This window comes from Bubalus kerabau, chromosome 8 (assembly GCF_029407905.1).
Source record: "Bubalus kerabau isolate K-KA32 ecotype Philippines breed swamp buffalo chromosome 8, PCC_UOA_SB_1v2, whole genome shotgun sequence".
Classification (NCBI taxonomy): Eukaryota; Metazoa; Chordata; class Mammalia; order Artiodactyla; family Bovidae; genus Bubalus; species Bubalus kerabau.
This window is the reverse complement of record NC_073631.1, coordinates 65149662-65170485: the sequence shown is the minus strand read 5'-3', so window position 1 is coordinate 65170485 and position 20824 is coordinate 65149662. Positions and strand designations below refer to the sequence as shown.

The 20824-nt window shown below is 36.2% G+C and overlaps 1 protein-coding gene across 1 annotated transcript in view; it reads right to left on the bottom strand.

Moving 5' to 3' along the window:
* The window catches only part of DPY19L2 (dpy-19 like 2), an 84978-nt gene that overhangs the window by 34645 nt on the left and 29509 nt on the right, over positions 1 to 20824 (bottom strand). Inside the window, exons 9-11 of the mRNA XM_055590423.1 lie at positions 16398 to 16497; positions 7897 to 7974; positions 6781 to 6867 (exon numbers count right to left, since the gene is read on the bottom strand). Of these exons, the coding sequence (XP_055446398.1) occupies positions 6781 to 6867; positions 7897 to 7974; positions 16398 to 16497 (265 nt within the window). The remainder of the gene's footprint in view (positions 1 to 6780; positions 6868 to 7896; positions 7975 to 16397; positions 16498 to 20824) is intronic.

Genomic DNA, 20824 nt, shown 5'->3' with positions numbered 1-20824 from the left:
TTACCCAGCAAAAGGAGAATTCTTCCTCTCCAAACTCCCACATATTTTAAAATGTTAAAAAATATGTCTAACTGAATTTATAAGAAAGAAAAGGTACTTATATCAGGTGCCAAGGAAAGGAGGTGATTTTTAAAAACTAAACCATTAATTAGGAGAGAACCTATGACAGTTTTTAAGGAGGTCTGTAGGCCAGAGTTACAGTGTTACAAATGTGAGCTTATATTAAAAGGGAGGGCAGCAGAATTGACTTGAAGCTATGTAAGGTTAATTAAGACTTGTGCAGACATTTTGAGATACCAGGGATCCTCAAAATCCCTGGGATCCTTGGTGCTATCAACTAAATATTTATATCCCTGTACAAATCCATATGTTGAAATGATAATCTCAAATGCAACATATTTAGATGTGGAAACTTTGTGAGGTAATTATATAACATTATGAAAGTGGGAACTTCATAAATGGGCTTAATGCCTTTCTAAGAAGAGACATAACAAAGAAAATCCCTTTCTCCATCATGGGAGGACAAAGCAGATATCCGTCTATACATCAAAAAGAAAGCTCTTACCAAGAACTAACTCAGGTGACATCTTGATCTTGCACATTCCAGCATTTAGAATTGTAAGAAATAGATTTCTACAAAAGCTACCCAGTCTGGTATTTTATTATAGCAGTCTAAACTGACAAAGATGTACAGGGAGGTATTTGTTTATTCTCAAGTTGGTATTGAAAAATAAAGGCTCCAATGAGAAACAAATCTTAGGCCTGTGTATTATTTAGATCTGGAGGAGAATTCTGTATTATCTATTTGGCCCAAGATGAACCAGATTTCCTGAACTTCCAACAACAGAAAAATATAAATGTACCATATTATACAATGCAAAATTGCTTGTAAATGCAAAATACAAGAAATAAACCAAGTGCCCAGACATAGGACAGTGGTTAAATTATCTATAGAATATGCAGAAGGGAATACTTACTATGAAATTATAAGGAAGGTTGAAGATCTCTATCCAGGAAAGGTTAATAAGTGATACCCAGGATAGGTTGATAAATCAAAAATGCAAAGGACTATAGTATGCTACCTTTCATGTAATTAAGAGGGGTTATGATAAAATATATATGTAATATTTATTAGTGCAAAAAATAAAAAAGTAAATGGGCAAACTAGAAAACCAATGAGCTATCTCACTTATAAGATATAGGGAGGGGACTTCCCTGGTGAAGTCCCTGTGGTTAAGAATCCATACTGCAATGCAGGGGACGCAGGTTCAACCCCTGGTTGGGGAACTAAGGTCACATGTGCCTCAAAGCGGCTGGGCCCCCTCGCCGCAGACGGAGAGCCCGTGTGCCACCATGGAAGATCCCACATGATGCAGTGAAGATCCCAGGACCCAATACAGCCAAAGAAATAAATACTTTTTTTAAAGAAATAGGCAGGACCAAGGTAAAAAGAAAAGTGGAGAGAATGAGGTGGAAGGGAGGAGAGAGAGTGGTATTTTCTGAGTATAAGATGTATATTTCTTATTCCTAGAAACATGGTACTTTTCACCACAAAAATAATTAAAATCAATCAAGAGGGAACTTTTGCTTGTGGTCAAAGTTGGTACAACAGGAAAGAAATTTACTTTCCCATCTTTAACAACTAAACACAAGCAAAATAGGTAAGAGACTACTATGAACAATTAAATGTCAATGTATTATATTATTATAAAATGTATATATTCCTAGAAGCATATAATCTACCAAGACAGAATCATAAAGGAACAAAAACTCTGATCACACCTATAACTAGTAAGGATATTGAATCATATTCAAAAATCTCTCAAAAAAGAAAAGCGGGACCAGTTGGCTTTACTGGTAAATTCTACCAAATATTTCAAGAACTAATGTCAGTCCTTCTCAAATCCTTCCAAAAAATTGAAGAGAAAGGAATAATTCCAAACATATTGCATAAGGTCAGCATGTTTCTGATACCAAAGTTAGACGAGAACACTACAATAAAACGCAACTATAGACCAATATCCCAGATGAACACAGATGCAAAAGTTCTTATCAAAATATTATCAAACCAAATTTAACATCACATTAAAGTATCACACACAATTGTCAAGTGATAATTACCTTTGCAATGCTAGGATGGTTCAACATAACAAGGGATAAAAATCACATAATCATTTCAATCAATGCAGAAAAACATTTGATAAAATCTGACACCCTTTCAGCAAATTTGGAAAACTCAGCAGTGGCCACAGGACTGGAAAAGGTCAGTTTTCACTCCAATCCCAAAGAAAGGCAATGCCAAAGAATGCTCAAACTACCACACAATTGCACTCATCTCACACGCTAGTAAAGTAATGCTCAAAATTCTCCAAGCCAGGCTTCAGCAATATGTGAACCGTGAACTTCTGATGTTCAAGCTGGTTTTAGAAAAGGAAGAGGAACCAGTGATCAAATTGCCAACATCCGCTGGATCATGGAAAAAGCAAGAGAGTTCCAGAAAAACATCTATTTCTGCTTTATTGACTATGCCAAAGCCTTTGACTGTGTGGATCACAATAAACTGTGGAAAATTCTGAAAGATATGGGAATACCAGACCACCTGATCTGCCTCTTGAGAAATTTGTATGCAGGTCAGGAAACAACAGTTAGAACTGTACATGGAACAACAGACTGGTTCCAAATAGGAAAAGGAGTTTGTCAAGGCTGTATATTGTCACCCTGTTTATTTAACTTATATGCAGAGTACATCCTGAGAAACGCTGGACTGGAAGAAACACAAGCTGGAATCAAGATTGCCGGGAGAAATATCAATAACCTCAGATATGCAGATGACACCACCCTTATGGCAGAAAGTGAAGAGGAACTCAAAAGCCTCTTGATGAAAGTGAAAGTGGAGAGTGGAAAAGTTGGCTTAAAGCTCAACATTCAGAAAACGAAGATCATGGCATCTGGTCCCACCACTTCATGGGAAATAGATGGGGAAACAGTGGAAACAGTGTCCGACTTTAGTTTTCTGGGCCCCCAAATCACTGCAGATGGTGACTGCAGCCATGAAATTAAAAGACGCTTACTCCTTGGAAGGAAAGTTATGACCAACCTACATAGCATATTCAAAAGCAGAGACATTACTTTGCCAACAAAGGTTCATCTAGTCAAGGCTATGGTTTTTCCTGTGGTCATGTATGGATGTGAGAGTTGGACTGGGAAGAAGGCTGAGCGCCGAAGAATTGATGCTTTTGAACTGTGGTATTGGAGAAGACTCTTGAGAGTCCCTTGGACTGCAAGGAGATCCAACCAGTCCATTCTGAAGGAGATCAGCCCTGGGATTTCTTTGGAAGGAATGATGCTAAAGCTGAAACTCCAGTACTTTGGCCACCTCATGAGAAGAGTTGACTCATTGGAAAAGACTCTGATGCTGGGAGAGATTGGGGGCAGGAGGAGAAGGGGACGACAGAGGATGAGATGGCTGGATGGCATCACTGACTCGATGGACGTGAGTCTCAGTGAACTCCGGGAGTTGGTGATAGACAGGGAGGCCTGGCATGCTGCGATTCATGGGGTCGCAAAGAGTCGGACACGACTGAGCGACTGATCTGATCTGATCTGATCTGACACCCTTTCATGATAAAAACTCTCAACAAACTAAATGGAAATTATCTCAATATAATTAAGATCATATTTTAAAATCCCATTGCTAACATCATACTCAATAGTGAAAAACTACAAGCTTTCCTCTAAGATCAGGTACAAGGAAAATGTAAAATTATCTCTGTTCACAGATGACATCATCTTAAATGTGGAAGACACTAAAGATTCTATACACACACACAGTGTTAGAACTAATAAGTTCTGCAAAGTAGCAGGGTACAAACTCAATAAAGAAACTATGTGGTATTTCTATACATTAACAATGAGCTATCTAAAAAGGAAATTAAGAAAATAATGCTATTCACAATAGCCTAAAAATTATAAAATAGTAAGGATAAACATAACCAAAGAGGTGAAAGGTTTATACACTGAAAACACTGTTGAAAGAAATTAAAGAAGACACAAATGGAAAGACAGTAGCTGTCTTCTGTGTCTGACTTATTTTACATAGTATTATGTCAAGGTCTACCCATGTTGTCACAAATGGTAGGAAAATCTTTAGCTACCATTTCCAGTGACTTTCATAGAGCCAGACTGATATCTAATATTATAATATATTCCTTTCATATGAAGGACCTTCTTTAATATTTCTTTTAGTGTAAAACTGCTGGTCATAAACTCTATTTTGCCTTCATTCTTGAAAGACATGTTTGCTGAATATAGAATTGTAGATAGCATTTTTAAGTATTTTAAAGATGTTGCTTGACTGTTTTATTGCTTGTATTTTTTTCTTATGAAAAATCTGACATCCTTACTCTTTGTTCTTCTATATTTAATATGTCTTACTTCTCTTGCTGCTCTTAAGATTTTATCACTGACCTTGAACAAACTGATAATATGCCTTACTATATAGCTTTATGTTTCTTGTACTTGAGATTCATTGAAATCCTTCATCCAGAAGATCGTAATTTTCATCAAATTTGGAAAATTTTTGGTCATGATTTCTTCAAATATTTTTCTAGCTCCTCCCAACTCCACTGATTTAGACATGTACTTTTCATATATAAACTGTAACTGGGGGATTAGAAGATCAGCATTTTGCAATCCTTATTGAATTAATGAATCTGATACTAAGCACTGGAGGCTGTGATCATAAAAAGAGGGGTACCAGATAATAAGTGCTTTCTGCTTAAAGAACAATACTATCGACTTGCCAAAGGTATTAAACTTGAACATGTCTAAGCTTTAGATTCAAGTATTAATACAGAAGACAAAAGAAAATGTAAAGCTGCCTCATAAGGACTCAGAGAGTTAAATCTAGATCACAGAACCCTTCACATGTGCAATGACCCAGGTTTTTCAACAAATAAATATTCCAGGAAGAAAACATGGAGACATATTAGAAGCCTGTAGATTAAAAACAGAAACTTGATAAAATTATAAGGAAAAGCTTGGAGTGATCAAGTGATCTTGACCATGGCCAAGATAGACGCTACTGTTTTAGAGCCCTTCTAGGTCACGTGGAGGGCTTCTCGAATGGTTAAAAAAGTTCTGGCTTTGAGGTGATGGTATTTTAAGGATGTATAACAGTCCTTAATAACAGTATTATTAATACTTATCAGTATTATTCAGTATATGAAATATTGGTTTTATAAAGTTTTCTATATCTGCTATATTTTAAAATAAAGGTTTTCATAAAAAGAGGTGGATGAGCAGAATATAACAAGTTCTCTACTCTGTAATGCTGAAAAAGTTTGACAACATGCTGAAAAGAGCCTGTGTTTTTGGATATAGAAAAAGGAGAGCTTACTCACTGTGAGGCAAAAAAAAAGTATGGGGAGATAAAAATGTTAAAAACCTAAATTTCAAGAATACAATATGGCAGAACCAATACAATATTGTAAAGTTTAAAAATAAAATAAAATTTTTAAAAAAGAATATATACGTGTGTGTGTGTGTGTGTGTGTGTGTGTGTGTGTATAACTGAGTCACTTTGCTCTACAGCAGAAATTGGCAAAACATTGTAAAACAACTATACTTCAACTTTGAAAAGTGGGGGAAAAACCTTAAATCTCGAAAGATTCCATCAATGCACCATATGTGGAAAAGTGCTGTATTTTGGTATTTCTGTATTCAGTTATCATTTTCTGATCATTGTGGAAAGGGAATATCCCAGGAACATTCCAGTGAAGAACATTCCAGGTACTGGCATATGAACATCAAAAGTGTGACTATAAGGTAATAAAACTGATTTACTGAACCACCATTCCAAATACAACTTCAAATGAGAGTTATTCCATGAAAGTAAGATACATGAGGAGATTATACACTTATTCTAATTATGTTGCCATTGCTCAAAACAGTTTGGAACTCCTCTTTATAAACTTTATAATTCCGAGTTTATTTCCTTGTGGGTGTAAGAAAATCGGTCTTATTACTTTATTGCCACACCATATTTTGATCAAGATCTGTATTACCTAGTCCAATCACCCACCTTAGTCACAAGACTTTGGTCGTTTCCAAAAATCAAATCCACCCTTGAAAGACGCAGATTTGCCACCATTGAAGATATTCAAAAGAATGTGCCACAGTCTGTGAAGGCATCAGAGGATTTCCAAAAATGCTTTGGGCAATGGCAGTGTCACTGCAATAAGTATTTAGCCTACTGAAGTGACTTAGAAGGAAATAAATAATTTTTATCATAAATTATGGCATATTTTAAAAAGTAAGTCATTACTTTATTATTTAAAAAATAGCTACTGGGGTATCGGCTTAAAAAGGTAAACCTTCCTTATATTATTTTTAAAGGATGAGATAGAGAAAAGCATTATCTTGGAAAAACTTCTTATGTGAGTAATAATCCAGAAAGGGCTCTATTTGTTCTTGTTAATTGTTGCTGTGCTCCGTCTTGTCCGACTCTTGGTGACTTCATGGACTATAACCCATTAGGCTCCTCTGTCCATGGAATTTTTCAGGCAAGAATACTGGAGCAGGTTTCCATTTCCTACTCCAGGGGATCTTCCCGACCCAGGGATTGAACCCATATCTTTTGCATCTCCTGCATCGGCAGGCAGATTCTTCATCACTAGAGCCACTTGGGGAACCTATTTATTCTTTCTCACCTACATTAAATGGTTAAAATTGCTATTTGAAGGTAAAAAAAAAATATTTATGAGCTTAACAAACACTCACCAATGTTATTATCAGAGATGAAGAATAGTAAGAAGATAAATACATTGGATTTCCAAACATGAATACAAAACAAAGCAAAACTGAAATCTGAAAATTGAAGAAAATAAATACATTTTATAGTTATTAAATAAATATCATAATGCATACTTTGTCTACAAGGATACAGTCATTTCTAATATAAACTTTATTTGCATAGAATATTAATAAATAGATCTTGACCAAGTGATAACAGAATTTCAACACACTGACAGGCTGTAAGTATCTTCAACACCATAAATACTATATAACAGAATTTAATTTTTTTCTCATTTGCAACCTGGCACAAAGAAAAAGCAATGGCACCCCACTCCAGTACTGTTGCCCGGAAAATCCCATGGATGGAGGAGCCTGGTGGGCTGCAGTCCATGGGGTCACTAAGAGTCGGACACGACTGAGCGACTTCACTTTCACTTTCCACTTTCATGCACTGGAGAAGGAAATGGCAACCCACTCCAGTGTTCTTGCCTGGAGAATCCCAGGGACGGAGAAGCCTGGTAGGCTGCAGTCCATGGGGTCGCACAGAGTCGGACACGACTGAAGTGACTTAGTAGTAGTAGTAGTACAAAGAAAAAACTATTATTTCTACTGATTTAATAATGGAGTGATATAAAAAGAAAGACTTAGTTATAAGTATTAGTTTTCTAATCTGAGTTTTGTTAAACTACTTGAGGACTTCTCTCAATAAGGAAGTTTTATTTTACATTCTTATTAAAGATTTTCATTTTTTATTTTCTTAAAGGAGATGTGTTTGGAAGCTAATATAAAACAATAATGGAAAAACATTTACAGTCATGCAAAGTATTAAAAAAAATCTCAGGCCTCAGAGAGAAAAGGCAGTTTCAAAAGTAGCAACAATAATAATAAAACAAAAAATTTTAAAGTTTCATTGAGTACAAAACATCTGCAGTCTAGTTGAAAGTATAGTTCTCTAATATGTCATTCAGTTATCCTTCTAATATTATCAACATCATATGTATTAAATACTACCTGAGAGGAGATATATGAAACAGTCAGTTCTACTTTATAAATTCTGAAATCTTATTTTAATATATGACTTATAAGTATTTAAAACGTTACCATGTTTGCATGAATTATCTTTTGAAACTTGTTTGGCTCAATGTACCCCACAATATACATAGGAAATAATGAAGCTATCTGAAATAAAAACATAAAAAAGCAGAAGTGAAAAAAATGTAGAAAAGCATTTCCCTATTCATTAGCAAAGTAATTGTGAGAGGACAGTCATATTTCTAATAATTAAAGTCAGAATAATGTGAACCAACCTCCTCACTAATGACTAGAACAGCTCGAAAAAATACTAAAACTACCTGTATGAAAGGCTTCCCGGTGACTCAGTGATAAAGAATCTGCTTGCCAAGCAGGAGACATGGGTTCAATTCCTGGCTTGGGAAGATACCCTGGAGAAGAAAATGTCAACCCACTCCAGTATTCTTGCCTGGGAAATCACATGGACAGAAGGGCCTGGCAGGCTACAGCCCATTGGGTTGCAAAAGAGTCAGACACGACTTAGCAACTAAACAACAACAACCTATAAGGCATAAAAGAATTAGGAAGCTAAGAGCAGAGAAAAGATAGAAATCTACACAGATGAGCATGACATTTTGGATCACTTTTCTTCCAGAGGCATCTGCCAATTCCATCAGCAGCAGATGCCTGCCAGCTGAGAGGCAGTTGAGAGGTTTCTACATACTCAGCAGTCAAGTAATCCCAAGAGTGAGATCCCTGCTAAGTCCTCAAGATTTGGTTGGGACTTTGAAGAGTTATACTGTAAGCGTGAGTGCTCAGTCGCTCAGTCATGTCTCACTCTTTGCAACTCCATGTCCTGCAGCCCCCAATGTTCCTCTGTCCAGATATTCTCCAGGCAAGGATACTGGAGTGGGTTGCCATTTCCTCCTCCAAGGAATCTTCCCAACACAAGGATTGAACCCATGTCTCCTGTGTCTCTGCATTGGCAGGTGGATTCCTTACCGCTAAGCACCTGGGAAGCCCCTAGATGAGAGGCAACCAGAAATCAAAGCATCCCTCCAAAATACTGAATCCCATCTTTGAATTATCTCATTCTCTGATTGCAGGAGTATGATTAAAGATTGTTAGTCCCTGTATTTGCCTGCTGGAAGAAAATTTACTTTTCTCTGAAAGAAGTGAATATCATCATAGTCTCAAATTAACTCTATTGAACTCAAATTGTTCATGTACAATGTCTAATACCATATAAAAACTAACCAGATATAGAAGGAGATATGACATTATCACTAAGACAACAGAAACAGATCTAAGAAGAATCTAAGTCTAGTTCAGGGGTCAGCAAACTTTTTATGGAAAAAGCCAGATAGTAAATGTATTATGATTTATAGGCCACATACAGACGCAATTGTATATTCTTCTATGTTTTTTAAACAACATTATAAAAATGTAAAAACTATATCTTAGCTCACAAATCACTCAGAAACATGTGTGGTATCATCAGACATAGACTTTATGTTTCACATATGCACAGAAATAATACAGAAGATTGAAAATTCCAGGAGGGTACTGAAAGCCATAAAAAATAAAATAAAAATGTATAACTAGTATTACAATAATCAATAGTAAGAAGTCAAAGATGGGTTTAAAAGCAGGTGAAACACAAGCAAACCAACAAGTGATAAATTGGAAGAAGGATCAGAAGAAAGTATAAAGTGGCAAAAGGATGAACGACATATGAAAGAACACAAGACATGTAAAACATACAGTGTAAAGATCATACTTTATATCTCAGAAAGGGTTGAGGGATTTATACTTAAAAGACATTATACCTGAGAAGTTCCCAAAATCTACAGTAAAAAAAAAAAAATCAAGCCCTGATTCATAAAGTATTACTAACCCCCAGCAAAGGCTAAATTATAACAAATAAAACCTAACCACACTTAGACATGTCATAGTAAAAACTGCTTATAACCAAAGGCAAAGAGTAAACACTTAAATAGAGTATGAAACTGACTGACTTTAAGACTTACTATAAAGTTTCTGAAACTGGAGCCTATTATACAGAGTGAAGTAAGCCAGAAAGAAAAACACCAATACAGTATACTAACGCATATATATGGAATTTAGAAAGATGGTAACAATAACCCTGTGTACGAGACAGCAAAAGAGACACTGATGTATAGAACAGTCTTATGGACTCTGTGGGAGAGGGAGAGGGTGGGAAGATTTGGGAGAATGGCATTGAAACATGTATAATATCAAGTATGAAACGAGTTGCTAGTCCAGGTTCGATGCACGATACTGGACGCTTGGGGCTAGTGCACTGGGACGACCCAGAGGGATGGTATGGGGAGGGAGGAGGGAGGAGGGTTCAGGATGGGGAACGCATGTATACCTGTGGCGGATTCATTTTGATATTTGGCAAAACTAATACAATTTTGTAAAGTTTAAAAATAAAATAAAATTAAAAAAAAAAAAGACATCGTGGTACTGGAGAAAAAATAAACAAACTGACCAAAGGAATAAAATAGAGGGTCCCAAAACAGATCGACACAATCAGAGGCAACTGAGCTTTGACAACAGAGCAAAGGTAATTCAATGGAGAAATGACAGTCTTTTCAGTAAAATGTGCTGGAAGACTTGGATATGCATGTATTAAAAAAAAAATCTAGATCTATACGTCTTTCAAAAAACTGACTCAAATTTATCTTAGATTTAAATGTAGAACACAGACTAAAAAACTTCTAAAAGATAATATAGGAGAAAATCAAGGTGATCTTGTTTAAGGATGAGTTTTTAGATAGACAAGCATAAGCATGATTCATGGAAAAAAACTGATAAAACTGAGCTTCCTTAAAATTAAAAATTCCAGCTCCACAAAAGACACTATAAAAAAAAACTAAAAGACAAGCCAGGTATTGTGAGAAAATCATTACATAACTCATATCTAATAAAGGTCTAGCATGTAAATACTAAGAACTCTCAAAACTCAGAAATAAGAAAACAAATAATCCAATTTAAAAATGGACAAAATATCAGAACAAATACCTAATCAAAGAAGATACACAGAGGGCAACTAAGCACATATAAGGATGCGAGAGACAATACTACATTAGGGAACTGTAAATCAGAAAAACAAGATACTGCTACACACCTATTAGAGTGGCTGAAATTCAAAACCTTGACACAACTGGCAATTTCTTACAAAATCAGTCTTACATACAGCCCATCAATCACAATCCTGGGCACTTACCCAACTGAGCTGAAATCTTTTGCCCACTCAAAACCTTCACGTGAATTTTTAAAGAATCCCAAATCATGTTATTCGGTGACTAGTCACGATCGTTTCAAGAGGTGAATGGATAAACAAACTGTGGTACATTCAGACAACGGACTATTATTCATCAGTGAAAAGAAACAAGCTATCATTTCATTAAAAGACATGGAGGAACCTAAAATACATATGGCTAAGTGAAAGAAGACAGTCTAAAAAAGTGACATGATCTATGATTCTAACTATATGACATTTTATTCTGGCTGTATTTTATTTCATTAAAAATTGCAGAGCTCAACTGTGAATTACAATATTAACATTTCTTGTATTTTAGATGACTGCATTCACAATAACAATTATGACTGGACCCAGGAATTCTTTTGTTTGGGCCTTTGAAAAGTCCCATGCAACTTAACATTCAGCAGTGACCAGATTATGGATTTGTTGTAGAAGTAAAACAATGATGGATAATTCATTTAAGAATTCCAAAGAAATTTTTATTTCAAGAAGTACCAGTTGGAGATGGTTGATGACTTCCAAGTAACAACCAATTTACCTGAATATAGTTTCCATGGATTTTGCTTATAACTTAATTTATAACTTAAGTTATAACTTATAACTTTAAGCTTGGAGCTTAAAGTACAGTTTTCTGGAAATGAGGCTATAAATTCAAATCTATTCAATGGATACCAGAGGGCCAATGCTATCTTCACCCCAAAGAAACTTACTTGCTGGTGGTGTGGGAAAAAGGCAAGGACACAAATGTCTCAGCAAACCTCTTTTCAACACATTATCAAGTGCCTCATGGAGCAAGCTCAAGCAAAGCCATAGAACCTCAGAGTCACAGAATGCATAAATTGTTACAGGTTTATTCTATTGATCAACTACCCAGAACTCTATGATTTACCTGATAAAGAATTCAAAATTATTTTTGTGGAAACTCAATGAGCTACAAGAAAACACAGAAACACAATTCAATGAAATTAGGAAAACAGTATATGAACAACATGAGAAGATTAACAAAGAGATAAAAATTATTTTAAAAAGAACCAAACAAATTCTGGAACTGAAGAATTCAATCAATGAAATGAAAAATGCAACAGAGTATCAACATCAGAAGACACCAAACAGCAGACAAAACAGTGAGTTAGATAGGAACTCTTGAAATACTCTATCAGAGGAAAACAAAGCAAAAAACAATGAAAAAACAGTAAAGAAAGCCTATGTGATCTATATGAAAACATCAAATGATCAAACATCAGAATCACTGGAGTTTTATGAGATGAGAAAGAGAAGAGGTAGAAAGTTTATTTAAAGAAATAACAGTTGAGAACTTCCAAACCTACAAAGAAATCTGGATATTCAAGTTCACAAAGCTAATAAATCACCCGATCACTATGACTCAAAAAGACCTTCCCTAAAGCACACCACGATGAAACTGTCAAAAATCAGAGACAGAGAGAACGCCAAAAGCAGAAAGAGAAAAAAAGAAGTTGCCATTACACTATCAACTATAGAAATCAAAACAGTACAGTTCAGGAATAAATAATATACATACCAGTGGAACAGACTGAGTGGCCAGAAATAAATCCATGCATATACAGTCAACTAATATTTGACAAAGAAACCAAGAATACTTAGGGGGAAAGATAATGTCTTAAATAAATGGTGGCAAGAAAACTGGATATTCTCATAAAATTGGACTTCTATCCACATCATTCACAAAAAATAATTAAAATGAATTTTAAAGACTTAAATATAAAACCAGATGCCACAAAACTTTTAGAAGAAAACCTGGGGAATAAGCTCCCTGACCTCGGTCTTTTCAATGATCTTTTGGATAGTAATACCAAAAGCACAAGCAACAAAAGCAAAAATCAACAAGTGAAACTACATCAAACTAAAAAACCTCATGCACACCAAAAAAAAAAAGAAAAAAGAAAGAAAGAAAAGGCAACCTATGCAATGGGAGAAAATATCTGCAGAGCATATATTAGGTGAAAGATTAATATCCCAAATGCATAAAGAACTCCACAACTCAATAACAAAAAATGATTAAAAATTGGTAGAAGAAAAATGAATATTTTTTGAAAGAAGACATCCAAATGGCTAACAGGTACATGAAAAGACACGCAACATCACTGCTGCTGCTGCTGCTAAGTCGCTTCAGTCGTGTCCGACTCTGTGACCCCATGGACTGCAGCCCACCAGGCTCCCCCGTCCCTGGGATTCTCCAGGCAAGAACACTGGAGTGGGTTGCCATTTTCTTTTCCAATGCATGAAAGTGAAAAGTGAAAGTGAAGTCGCTCAGTCATGTCCGACTCCTAGCGATCCCATGGACTGCAGCCTACCAGGCTCCTCCATCCATGGGATTTTCCAGGCAAGAGTACTGGAGTGGGGTGCCATTGCCTTCTCCTCTCAACAACACTAACTGTCAGGAAATGAAATCAAATCCACAATGAGATATCCGCTCACATGTATTAGAATGGCTATAATCAAGAAGACAAAAGAAAACAAATGTTGGTGAGGATGTGGAGGAAAGGGAACACTTGTGCATGCACTGTTGAGTTCAGTTCAGTCACTCAGTCATGTCTGACTCTTTGTGACCCCATGGACTGCAGCAAGCCAGGATTCCCTGTCCATCACTAACTCCCAGAGCCTACTCAAACTCACGTCCATCACATAAGTGATGCCATCCAACCATCTCATCCTCTGTTGTCCCCTTCTCCTCCTGCCTTCAATCTTTCCCAGGATCAAGGTCTTTTCCAATGAGTCAGTTCTTCGCATCACATGGCCAAACTATCGGAGTTTCAGCTTCAGAATTTCCACTGAATATTCAGGACTGATTTCCTTTAGGATTAACTGGTTGTATTGCATGCACTGTTCGTAGAAATGTAAACTGGTGGAGCCACTATGGAAAACAGTATGGAGGTTCCTCAAAAAATTTAAAATACAACTACCATATGATCCAGCAATCCCACTTCTGGGTACATATTCCAGAGGAAATGAAAACAGAATATTGAAGAGATCCCTGCACATCTATATTCACAATAGCCAAGGTATGAAAACAACCTAAGTGTCCATCAATAGATGAATGGATAAATAAGAAATGTACACACACACACACACACACACACACACACAATGGAGTAATACTCAACCATGAGAAAGAAGGAAATCCTGCCATTTGTGACAACACAGATGGACCTTGAGGGCATCATACTAAGTGAGAGAATTCAGATAAAGACTAGGTTGGCCAAAAAGTTTGTTTGGTTTCTGGTAACTTCTCACAGGAAAAAAACCAAACAAACTTTCTGGCCAACTCAACACTTCATATCACCTTATGTGGAATCTAAAAGAGCCGAACTTGTCAAAACAGAGAGTAGAATGTTGATTGGGGGCTTGGGGGTAGGGGAATGAGAGAGATGTTGGACAAAGCGTATAAATTTGCAACTAGAAGATGAATTGCAGAGTCAGACACAACTGAGCGAGACTGAACTGAGAAGATAAGTCCTGGAGATCTAATGTACTGCATAGTTATTACAGTCAATACTATACTAGATAAGTCACAGTTGCTAAGAGACTAGATCTTAAATGTTCTCACCACAAAAATGAAATAATAATTATGTGACTTGATAGAGGTGTTAACTAACACTATGATACTAATCAGGTGATAATCATATTGTAATATAATAATGTATCAAGTCAATACACTGTACACTTTAACTTTACAAAATGTTAATAATAGGTCAATAAAAAATTAAAAAAATAAAAGTCTAGTATATCTTTTGAATGGATAAAAAACCATTAAGGCAATATCAAAATTACCCAAGGAACTAAACAGTTTCATCAGCACCACTAAATTAATACACTTGCTTGCAAGTAAATGATGTACACTGGAAATCTATTCTACTATGTTGGCATATCCAAATAATGAAAACCATAGAAATTCCGTGTTATTAATAGTTATAGATCAAATATAAGGAAGTAAGGCAGAGTGAAGATTCTAAATATGCTTTAGACATGTGGCATAAACTAAATTGAGATTATAACTTCATTTTTTATAGACAATTCCACATACAAAAGATTCTTGGCAGAACTTCTCACTGCCAATAAAGAATATCATTACACACTATCAGTGTTTGTTAGCTAAGTGGAAAGGAGTTCTAACAAAAATTCATAGTAGGAAATTTCATCAAAATTGATCTTTTACTCTGCATCCCTGGTGGCTCAGATGGTAAAGAATCTGACTGCAGTGTGGAAGAACCAGGTTTGATCCCTGGGTCACGAAGATACCCCAGAGTAGGAAATAGCAACCCACTCCAGTATGCTTGGCTGGAGAATTCCATAGACAGAGGACCCTGGTGGGCTATAGTCCATGAGGCCAGAAATAGTTGGCAACTGACCACCTGATGCGAAGAGCTGACTCATTTGAAAAGACCCTGATGCAGGACATTGAGGGCAGGAGGAGAAGGGGATGACAGAGAACGAGATGGTTGGATGGCATCACCGACTCAATGGACATGAGTTTGGGTAAACTTCGGGAGTTGGTGATGGACAGAGAGGCCTGGTGTGCTGCGGTCCATGGGGTCCCACAGAGTAGGACATGACTGAGCTACTGAACTGAACTGAGTGACAAACACTTTCACTTTCTGCTTCCCCAGCTCAGTTTCTTGCCATTAATTACTTAGTTGTTTGGGGTAACAGGATATGGTCTCAGTTTACTCCATAATATCAAGATTAAAGCTCTGAGAAATGGTGTCCAGTAAGATTCTGCTCTTCAGACAAAAGAGCCAACATTTATCTGGATTAGAAGCAGAAATCCCCTAGCATGAAGAGTTTAAATGGCCCTTATCACGTTATGCAGCTTGGCACCTAAAATGATTACTCAGGCAAAAGAAGAATCTACAGGTAGAATTACAGAGATCACCTCAAATACCAATAGGAAAAATTATGGATTAAAATAAGAGCAAAAATCCCATTTTACAGGTTGACCTTTAATATCGGCCTAACCAACACATTAACAGAAGGTAGGATTACGTAATTTTTAAAAAATCAAACATGTATGTCAACTTTATAATCATTCAATATTTTGAAAATCTATTAGGACACAAATATAATCATATTTAAAATTTCTCCAAAATAAAAAAGAACATTTATAAAAGAATGCATATATGTGTGTAACTGAGCTACTCTGCTGTATAGCAGAAATTAGCACAGCATTGTAAAGCAACTATACTTCAACAAAAAAATGTTTTCGATGGAAACAACCAAGTACATCTTGCATTCAACTTAAATAAGTTTAAAATCATCTTACCTGTGTAAAAAGTATAAACTGAGCAAATTGCCAGGGAAGCATAAAAGCAACATTGGAAAGGCAGAGTGCAATAAAGTGCCTTCTACTATTGTTCGTGGCCCTTAATGAAGAGAATTGACACCAATAAGTTTTACTATATATAAAAGTAGCCTATCATTGAACTGAAAGACTGGTTGCAAAATGTTAAAATCTAATGGTCCCCTTACCTTTGATGTAAGATAACAAAATACAGTTAACTTTTAAAAGCACATTAAAAAGAACAAAATATTTGAATTATAAAAACACTTATAATAAAACAATCAAAATTAGAGCTTTAAATAAGATATTGTATCTAGTTTATCACTAAGTATTTTAAACATATAGCACAGTAATTACAGTCATTATTTTGTAGTTAACTTTTAATGGAGTATAATCCATAAAAATAATGAATCACACTTCTGTATACCTAAAACTAATACAATACTGTAAAACAACTATATTCAACTAAAACTTTATTTTCCTTTAACGATGCATGACATTAGACATTTAATACTCCATCAAGAAGGTCGGAAAATAGAATGTGAACTGACTTTGCATACCTCGAGATATTTATATTATATGAGCAGCAGTAGCTTTCATATACCACCACTTTTAAGTTTTGAAAAATGTTAAGTGCTGGTGAAATTATAAGCTAACAACTAAGAGAGAAATTTAAAGGTCATTTTCAACAATGACTTCAAAGGAATGATTCTGGAATACAGTTAAACTAATGCATATTGAAATTTAAACTGTCCATTTTTCAATTATGTGATATATCAGTAACCAATACCTTTTGCCATATAAGACTTTTAATATCTTTTAGAATATGAAAAAAAGAAATGCAAACATTTTGTGTAAATTATAAAACTCTGTTATTTTTCTAAAGATGATACACTGTTATAATATGGTACATAAATTTTCAAAAGTAAAAATTTTAATGATCACACTGTTTAGTAATATAGCACAAAATATATTAAGTACTCAGTTATGGTTATAAAATAAAAATTACTTTTGACTAAATTCCATCCTAAAGGAAATCAGTCCTGAATATTCATTGGAAAGACTGATGCTGAAGCTGAAACTCCAATACTTTGACCACCTGATGCAAAGACCTCACTCATTTGAAAAGACCCTGATGCTGGGAAAGATTGAGGGCAAGAGGAGTAGGGGACGACAGAGGATAAGATGGTTGGATGGCATCACTGACTCAATGGACATGAATTTGAGTAAGCTCTGGGAGCTGGTGATGGACAGGGAGGCTTGGCGAGCTGTAGTCCATGGGGTCACCAAGAGTCAGACACAACTCAGTGACTAAACTGAACTGAACTGAAAGTATGGAGTATAACACGTGCATTCCAGCATACAATTCTAAGTGTTTTAATTCACGTATTTCCTTCCATGAAATATCTGCCTGGCCAGACTAATATCACTTCAAAAAATTTAAACAAATGGAAAATAAATGGATAAAAATTAGATTCCCAAATCCAAATTCAATCCAAAAAAAACCTTTCATGTAGGTAAGGTAGTCTGCACCTTTTTAGAGGTTGTTACTACCCCAGTTTCCCTCTATATTTCTTCTTTAAGTGAACATATAAGGGGCTTTAAATGGCTACAAGACAGTGTGCTAAGTGCTCCATGGTTAAAGAGATAAATGTAGCATGGTCTCTGTTTTCAGTGGCATTTTACTATATTAAGTGTATATTCAGACATTTGTGTATGTGTGCTGTATTAACAAATTTATGGTCTTCAGAAATAAAGAAGATGCACACACATGATCTTAATATGGGCAAAATCTGAAGGGTACTAATAAGTGATCATTAATAATGATCACTATCCCATTTCTCTGGGAGTTTGGAGGGGATAGTGATCACTAGTTCATTCAGTCATAGATCTCAATAACATTCTACGAAACCTATCTATGTGATAAAGTTATTTATAGCATTCTACTATTTATGCTTCTGATGTTGTTGCTCAGACTTTCAAATTTTCTGACATGCTTATAACGTTAATCCCAACCAAAATATATGTCCAGGAAAATAAGTTGAGATGAAACCTCGGTTAAACCTCTAGAAATATCTGTAGTTCAGAAATATTAATAAACATATGAACATAGATACTCCTTATCTAACTCAGCATTTCTCAAATTCATTTGTGCATCAAACACTTATTTCATGCTTCATCAAAACCACAGGTTGGAAAACAATGAGTCAGAGTACAAGAAGATTGAGGGGGAGAAGTATTAGCTTCTCAAAACCCTTTGAATCTTTCTTGTTGTTCAGCGGCTATGTCATGTTCGACTCTGACCCCATGGATTGCAGCACGCCAGGCCTCCCTGACCCTCACTATCTCCTGGAGTTTGCCCAAGTTCACGTCCACTGAATGAATTGGTGCTGGCATCCATTTCATCCTCTGTCACCCTCTTCTCCTTTTGCCTTCGATCTTTCCCAGCATCAGGGTCTTTTCCAATGAGTCTGCTCTTTTCACCAGGTGGCCAAAGTACTGGAGCTTCAACTTCAGCATCAGTCCCTCCAATGAGTATTCAGGATTGATTTCCTTTAGGATTGACTGGTTTGATCTCCTTACTATTCAAGGGACTCTCGGGAGTCTTCTCCAATACCACAGTTCAAAAGCATCATATCTTTGGTGCTCTGCCTTCCTTATGGTCCACCTCTCATATCTGTACATGACTATTGGAAAGAACATAGCTTTGACTATATGGACCTTTGTCAGCACAGTGATGTCTTTGCTTTTTAATACACTGTCTAGATTTGTCATAACTTCCCTTCCAAGAAGCAAGCTTCTTCTAATTTCAAGGCTGCAGTCATCATCTGCAGTGATTTTAGAGCCCAAGAAGAGGAAAATTTGCCACTGCTTCCACTTTTCCCCCTTCTATTTGTCATGAAGTGATGGGACCAGATGCCATGACCTTGGGTTTGTTTTTTTTTTTAATGCTGAGTGTTAAGCCAGTTTTTTCACTCTCCTTTCACCCTCATCAAGAGGCTCTTTAGTTCCTCTTCACTTTCTGCCATTAGAGTGGTATCATCTGCTTATATGAGGCTGTGAGTATTTCTCCTGGCAATCTTGATTCCAGCTTGTAACTCATCCAGCCCAGCATTTTGCATTATGTACTCTGCACATAAGTTAAATAAGCAGGGTAACAATATGTAGCCTTGTCATACACCTTTACTAATTTTGAACCAGTCAGTTTTTCTATGTAAGGTTCTAACTGTTGTAGGTTTCTCAAGAGACAAGTAAGATGGTCTGGTATTCCCATATGTTTAAAAATTTTCCATAGTTTGTTTAGACCCACATAATAAAAAGTTTTAGTGTAGTCAGTGAAACAGAAGTACATGTTTTTCTGGAATTCCCTTGCTTTCTCCATGATCCAATGAATGCTGGCAGTTTGATCTCTGGTTCCTTTGCCTTTTCTAAACCTAGCTTGTACATCTGGAAGTTCTCAATTCATGTACTGCTGAAACCTACCTTAAAGGATTTTGAGCATAAGCTTACTAGCATGGAAAGTGAGCACAGTTGTCCGGTAGCTCAAACATTTTTCAGCACAGACCTTCTTTGGAATTGGGATGAAGACTTACCTTTTCCAGTCTGGTGGCCACTGACTGGGTTTTCCAAATTTTCTGACATATTGAGTGCAGTAGTTCAACAGCCTTATCTTTTAGGATTTGAAATAGTTCAGGAATTCCATCACCCCCACTAGCTTTATTGGTAGTGTCCAACTACTCAGTCATGTCCAACTCTTTGCGATCCCATGGAATTCTCTAGGCCAGAATACTAGAGTGAGTAGCCTTTCCCTTCTCCAGGGGATCTTCCTGACCCAGGAATAGAACTGGGGTCTCCTGCATTGCAGGTGGATTCTTTACCAACTGAGCAATCAGGGAAGCCCCTTATTGGTAGCAATGCTTCCTAAAGCCCACTTGACTTCACACTCCAGGATGTCTGGCTCTAGGTGAATGACCACACCATCATGGGCATCTGGGTCATTAAGACCTTTTTTTTTTTTTTTTTTTTTTAAATAAGACCTTTTTTGTACAGTTCTTTTGTGTATTCTTGCCACCACCTCTTCTTAATCTCTTCTGACTCTGTTAGGTCTTTATCATTTCTGTCCTTTATCGTGCCCATCCTTGGATGAAATGTTCCTTTGATATCTTCAATTGTTTTGACAAGATCTCCAGTCTTTCCCATTCTATTGTTTTCTTCTATTTCTTTGTATTGTTCAGTGAAGAAGCCTTCTTGTCTCTCCCTGCTATTCTCTGGAACTCTGCATTCAGTTGGGTATATCTTTCCCTATCTCCCTTGCTTTCTGCTTCTCTTCTTCCTTCAGCTATTTGTAAAGCCTCCTCAGACTGCCACTTTGCCTTCTTGTATTTCTTTTTCTTTGGGATGGTTTTGGT